The sequence below is a fragment of the Elephantulus edwardii genome, unplaced genomic scaffold (assembly GCF_000299155.1).
Source record: "Elephantulus edwardii isolate Elephantulus edwardi_28Jun2011 unplaced genomic scaffold, EleEdw1.0 scaffold00013, whole genome shotgun sequence".
Classification (NCBI taxonomy): domain Eukaryota; kingdom Metazoa; phylum Chordata; class Mammalia; order Macroscelidea; family Macroscelididae; genus Elephantulus; species Elephantulus edwardii.
In genome coordinates this window covers 4,436,569-4,443,234 of record NW_006399763.1, presented here as the reverse complement: position 1 = coordinate 4,443,234, position 6,666 = coordinate 4,436,569, and the positions used below count along the sequence as shown (strand labels likewise).

Here is a 6,666-nt window from a genome sequence, read left to right as displayed (position 1 = left end):
TATACCATGGACTGCTAAAAGAATGAACAGGTTCATGCTGGAGAGGGTTAAACCAGGCTGCTCCTTGGAAGCAAGGATTCTGAAGCTTTGTCTGACATACTTTGGACATGGAGTAAGGAGGGACCAGGCCTTAGAGAGGGATGTCATGCTTGTGAGGATGGAGGGACAGCACAGGAGAGGAATACTCTCTACGAGATGGATTGATTCAATGACTGGGGAAATGTGGGTAGCTGATTCAGAGACAGTGAGATTGGCACAGGATAGAGCAGGGTTTAGGGATGTTGTACGTAGGGTTGCTATGAGTTGCAGGAGACTCAATGGCACATAACAACAACAAGATAAGATGGCAGGTTAAAGACAAAGTCTGTTTCTCTCCCTTTTTCCCTCTAGTATTTAATTGTGTATTAGGTGAAAGTTTATATTTTTGTTGTTATTTGCCATCAAGTTGGAACCAACCATTACCAGCCTCTCCAGTAGGTGTTCAGAGACAGTAAATCACATATGAGGGGAATGCCTATCCTTCTCTCATAGAGCAGCTGGTGGATTTGAAATGTGTGTCTTTGGGATTGCAGTGCAGTTTCTTACCCCCAGGCCACCTTGCTCTGACGGCATACTCCATAGCACACTGTATTGCTAACCAAAAGGCCAGTACCCCACATCTGTACTTCTAGGCTTTTATACTATGAGAAAAGAAATTACTTGTCAAAGCCATTTGTGGCATATGTTATATAAGCACTAGGTAACTGAGTTACCTGATATGTCTTAAACCAGTGGTGAGTGGTAAGATGGAGCCAGACCAAAGATACTTTTGCATAGCTTGCTGAAGAATGAGGGGGAGAAGGCATAACTGGCAGGACTAAGAAAGCTATGGGGGAGTTTTGGGGGCATAGTGTAAACCCAAAGGCATGTGGTTCAAATCAATCTGCTGCTCCACAGGAGAGGGATGGGTAATCTCCAAAATGGATGTCAGAAGAGACTGAAAATTGTACTAGAGCATCATCAAGCCAAAAAAAAAAGGGGAAACATGACAAAGAAAAAGAGATGAACAGAAGGTTTCAAAGGGCAGCTCGAGAGGACAAAGAAAAGTGTTATAACGGAATGTGCAGAGAGCTGAAATTGAAGAATAAAAAGGGAAGAACTCACTCTGCATTTCTTAAGCTGAAAGAACTGGAAAAAAACCCAATGAATTTAAGCCTCATGTTGAAATATTGAAAGATGCTATGGGCAATATATTGAATGACTCAGAAAACATCAAAAGAAGATAGAGGAAATACATAGAATCACTGTAATGTAAACAACTGATTGACACTGAAAAATTTCAGGGGAGTCCCACATGATCAAGAGCCAATGGTAATGAAGGAGAATGAGGAAGATGCACAGAAACCACGGGCAAAAAATTAGGCCCCAGAAATGGGATACAAATTGACTTGTTTCAATTAAGAGATGCAGCCTTGGATGCACTCACCAGTCTATGCCAGAAAATTTGGAAGACAGCTGTCTGGCCTAACAGATTGGAAGAAGTCTATATTTGTTCCCATTCCCAAGAAAGATGATCCAACATAATGTGGAAACTATTGAACAATATCATTCATATCATATGCAAACAGAATACTGATGAAGATCATTAAAAGACAGAACAGTACATAGGTATGGAACTGCCAGAAGTTCAGGCGGGATTGAGAAGAGGCCATAGCACCAGGAGCATCATTACTGATGTCAGATGGACCCTGGCCAAAAGTGAATACTAGAAGAATGTTTATTTGTACTTCTTAATGTAGGACCTTCTAAATTGGTGTGATTTTCTTCCTTTGTCTCTCTCTCTCTCTCTCTCTTTTTTTTCTTTTTTGCTGAATTTGTGGGGATATTTCATTATTTATATCTTTCAATCTTCTTATTGACTTGTGTTTAAGCTTTCTGCTATTATGTTGCTGTGGTGGTGTGCTGTAGAGTCAGATCTGACCCATAGTCGAGTCTCCAGTGGGTTTTCAGAGGCAGTAAATTGCACAGGAGGAGACTGACCATCCTTCTCTCTTGGAGCAGTTGGTGGATTCAAACCACATGCCTTTGGGATTGCAGAGCAGCTTCTTGCAACTAGCCTACCAGAATTCCCTAACTGATATTATATGTCTATATTTTATAATTTTGATTTCCTGAGTTTTGGTATATTTTTTTTATATTGAATAGATTTTTGTTCTTACTTTCAGAATTTGATACCCTATCTCACAGAATCTATCAATTATAGTACTTTTAAGAATGTCCCTTCCTTGCATTATCTCTGCATCCTCTAAATTTCTTTTTACCAGTTTGGTCTTCACTTATTTTCATGCTAGAGGCTTTTCCCAAGTGTCCTGTAGCCCTCTAGTAATAATGTTATTTTATTGATTTAAATTTTTTTATTATTGTTATATTGGTTTATTTAGAAAACTCAAACACATTGTTTTCCAAAACAGATTCTTCCAATTTCCCTCACCCTCCCTTCAAACTGTACAACCCCATGATTAATCTCCCCCTCCCCTTTTAGAGTGAGATAGTGGGATGGTCTGAATGAAGATCGTCAACTAGCTGGCTCCACTGAAAGAGGACTGGTCAGACATACAGGATGTTTATTGAGGGAAACCTCATTCACCCCTGCAGACATTTTTCTTCCCCTAGGTTTGACAATTTTTTATGTGACTATAGGAGATTTTAAGCTGACTGCCAGTATTTGGGAGCTAATAAAGGAATAAGATTAGGAAGGAGAAATCTTATCTTTCAGAGTGCATATCCAGTTATGCCCTGTGCCGTAAGTAAGATGGCTGGCTACTTGTACCTTCATCTGTGCCAGGTTTCCTATGCTCACAGTCTTGGATAAACCTAATCAATTAGAACCATGAAGCTAAATAAATGTCAGGAGGCTTTAGATTAAAGGGCAAGAACATCTAGCAGCAGGGTTTTAAGATTAAAAGAAAATAAACAAATATTCCTTTTTCATTTTTCACACCTTAAAAAAAAAAAACCAAACCAAAAAGCAATGCAAAGAGTAGAAAATTTGCCCAATTCAAATCCTTTTCTCCCCTCCCACTTCCCCATGAGTTTTTGCTTTGATAATGCCTCAGAACTCATTCAGGGTCCAAGTTTGTTTTAAAATAACCCAATGAGTTGACAGACGGAGCTCCTGGAATTCTGCAGCTTGTACTACAGTCTACAGATGGGAAACTGCTGTCAGTTAAAGGATGGTACAATTAACATAGACCAAGTTTTGAAAGCCTTAAAAAAATCATCTGAGTTAATTAGTATTCACCACAGCCACTAGTCTTGTGTTGCAGTATTTTAAGAACTACTCAGATAATAAGAAAACATTATTGCAGCTTCTTTTTTTATATCATTCTTTTTAAAAAATATAGTTTTATTTTATACTGGCTTGCTTACAAAGTTCATATACATTGTTTTTCACACTATCTTCATTCACATTGTGTGTAATACAATCATTCCCATTCATTATATTTTATAAACTTAATCAACAATGAAATATGCACACTGTTTCTCTGTCTTTCCAGAGTTCTGTCAGATCTTTCCCATTTCCTTTACCCACCACTCCCTCTACCCTTCAAATTGTGTGACCCGTATGATTTCTCCCCTGCCCATTCCCACCCCTCTGCTCCTATCCTTTCCCCCTTGGATCCTCATATCTGTTTTACTAGTTTTCTTTCTGTTTCTGCAATAATGGTCTTATATAGTATTTGTCCTATGGGACTGAGTTATCACTTAGCACAATCGCAGCTTCTTTTAAAATAATCCTTTACCTCCTAAAAGTATTTTCAAGGAAATATTTTACCTGTTATAAGTCCAAGTTCTTATATGACTGAACTATAGCATTAAACTATCATGAAATATAAATTACAATCTAAAATAAGTGAAATACTATAGGTCTCTTAAATTAGGAGTAATTTCATTTTACCTCTCTGATCTGCTTCATCCACAAATCTCTTCCAAGAAACTCTTGATGTAAGACTACAGGAGCTGAATTCAGATTAAAAGCCATGGAGTCACTTGCCTTTTCTTTAATAAAAGGCTGGAGGTCAGAATTTATCTAGAAGGGACAGTTAAAAGAGTTAAGTCAGGTCTTCAAGATTGTCTTTAAAGAGCTGTTCAAAAGTAATGTTCATCTTCTATATTTGTTTGACTGCTAACGGTGCATATACCACCTCACTAGAGTGATTTTGTTAGAGGAGCTACATTATTGGCACAAATTTGTAAATTATGTGATCATAAGTCTTTATGAGAAAAAAAAATTACAAAATAAAAAAAAAGAGTTAAGTCAGTATAATGCACATGCACTAGTATGTATTAGTTATATTCAAAAAGCACTAATTAACGTAGTAAAAATGAACCTGAAAGAATGCAGTTTTTAGTTAAACGTTTCAGTAAGCAGAAGAACATTTCAGGTGATTAATAATAGCTTACAGCATTGTTTAAAATGGTTTTCCTTAACATATTCTTTTTCTATTTGCCAATTCACTTTTCCTTTTTTAAGCTAAAATAAACATAAAAAATATGCCAAGATTAAAAACTTCATCCAGAGATATTATGTGTATCTCTTCCTACAGTTTTAAGTAACATGTGAGAAGCATATACTCTATGAGATTTAAAATTACATATACACAGAGGCACTTAACCTGGGGACACTTCATATTTCATATGTGCTTTCAGGAGAATCTCCTACTAAAATTTTAAAGCTTCAGCTTTATTCAATATATTTCTAAATTTCATTAACTTTGCAGAAATGCAAATATTCTTCCATTCTGTGAGTGGCAACATTACATATTATTTAATAATTTCCAAGTATTTTCACAAGAACCCTTTTGAGTGGCAAGAAAAGACAAACATCGCAAATATGATTCAAGTAAGCTATAGCTTTTTATCAAAATTACAATGTATTCACCAATCACACTTTTTATGTTATATTAAATAACAACTGCCATCTATGACTGATAGATTTTTAAGCCACAATAAACATATTTTGAGATATAAAAGCAGATTATTAAAGGGAAAAATTGGTTCCTGCATATTATTTTCACTATTTAAGTACTGGAAAAAGAAGAAGGGTGTTCAAATACCTTATGACTCATGGCCATGTGCTTCCCATACTGAAATGCCATATCCTGAACCTCAGCATCATGCTTTGCTAATTCCATTGCAGCTTGGCAGCTCTTTGCTAGTAAGGCACCATGGGAGAGAAAAGTCTGCTCCTTCCAAGTTGATATTCCAATATCATCTGTGATATAATTTTCCTAAAAATGTAAGAAAAGCCAAGATAAAAGGGCTTTAGAATAATTTACTTTTCTTTTGGAGGAATAGAAAAAGTTAAGAAATGAACTAGTCAAAATACTAATACAATAAGAGAAGAGCCTGGGCCTTGCTATACCTAGAAAAGAACTAGGAGGAAGGGGATTACTAGGGGAATGGAAAAAAATAATGCTAAAGCAAACATTACGTTTTGAATTAAGAACGTTTATTAAAATATAGTTTAAAGAATAAGTAAAAAGTAGAAATTTGGACCTCTAAACTAAATGCCTTCTAAATTCACCTGAGTTCTTGAATACTAGTATTCCAAGACACAAGAAGCCTATAATCTTTAGCTTATATGAAAATGTCAAGGGAATAACGAAGGCACTGAATTATCTTATTGTCATACAGACATGCGTACTAGAGAAATCAGAGATGAAGTCACTAACTATACCTAACACACATTGAGTTACCATGAGTTGGGAATGGCTTGGGGAAAAACCCCCAAACAAACCCCTAAAAAAAAAGCCACAAGTTGTATAAACTTAAAAAAGAACTATTTTACAAAGTATAGGTATTGTTGTTTGTTGTTATGTGCCATCGAGTTGCTTGCAACTCATGGCGACCCTATGTACAACAGCCCTAAACCCTGCTCTATCTTGTGCCAATCACACTGTCTCTGACACTCCCATCTCGATTACCCCAGTCACTGAATCAATCCACCTCATAAAGAGCCTTCCCCTCCTGCACTGTCCCTCCACCCTCCCAAGCATGATGTCCCTCTCCAAGGACCTGTCCCTCCTCACAACATGTATAAAAAATGTCAGACGAAGACCCAGAATCCTTGCCTCCAAGGCGCCACCTGGTTTAACCCTTTCCAGGATGAATCTGTTTGTTTTCCTAGCAGTCATGGTATTCTATAGGTATACATAACATTTAATTGAAAAGTCTGACAATGTATTTATAAAGAAAAATCACATAATACTCCATAGATCAAAAAGAGACATTTGACAAAATCTAATTCCTAATTTTGTGATTGCATTGCAATTTCTTACCACTACACCACCAGAGCTTCCTGTAACTCCAATTTTTGATGTGAAAAGGCTCTGAATAAAATAGAAATAGATATGAATGTTTTTGACACGATAACTGTGCATCTGTGCATGTATATGTGTGTAAGTCCCAAAGCCAGTGAATATTTTAAGGGAAAAGAAAATATTTTTTACAAAAATCAGGAATAAAACAGATGCCCAAAATACCACTGCTATTTACCAATTAAAGAGAAAATAGAAATACATATAAAAATTAGGAAGAAGGAACTTATAACAATTTGAAGACAGTATTACCATGTATCTGGGAAAAACAAGAGATTCAACTGAAAAAACTAATGTGAACAAGAAG

General features: G+C 36.3%; 1 protein-coding gene across 1 annotated transcript in view; it reads right to left on the bottom strand.

The window, feature by feature from the left end:
- Positions 1–6,666, bottom strand: part of PDSS2 (prenyl (decaprenyl) diphosphate synthase, subunit 2) — a 489,995-nt gene that overhangs the window by 119,806 nt on the left and 363,523 nt on the right. Inside the window, exons 5-6 of the mRNA XM_006881173.1 lie at positions 5,097–5,270; positions 3,938–4,069 (exon numbers count right to left, since the gene is read on the bottom strand). Of these exons, the coding sequence (XP_006881235.1) occupies positions 3,938–4,069; positions 5,097–5,270 (306 nt within the window). The remainder of the gene's footprint in view (positions 1–3,937; positions 4,070–5,096; positions 5,271–6,666) is intronic.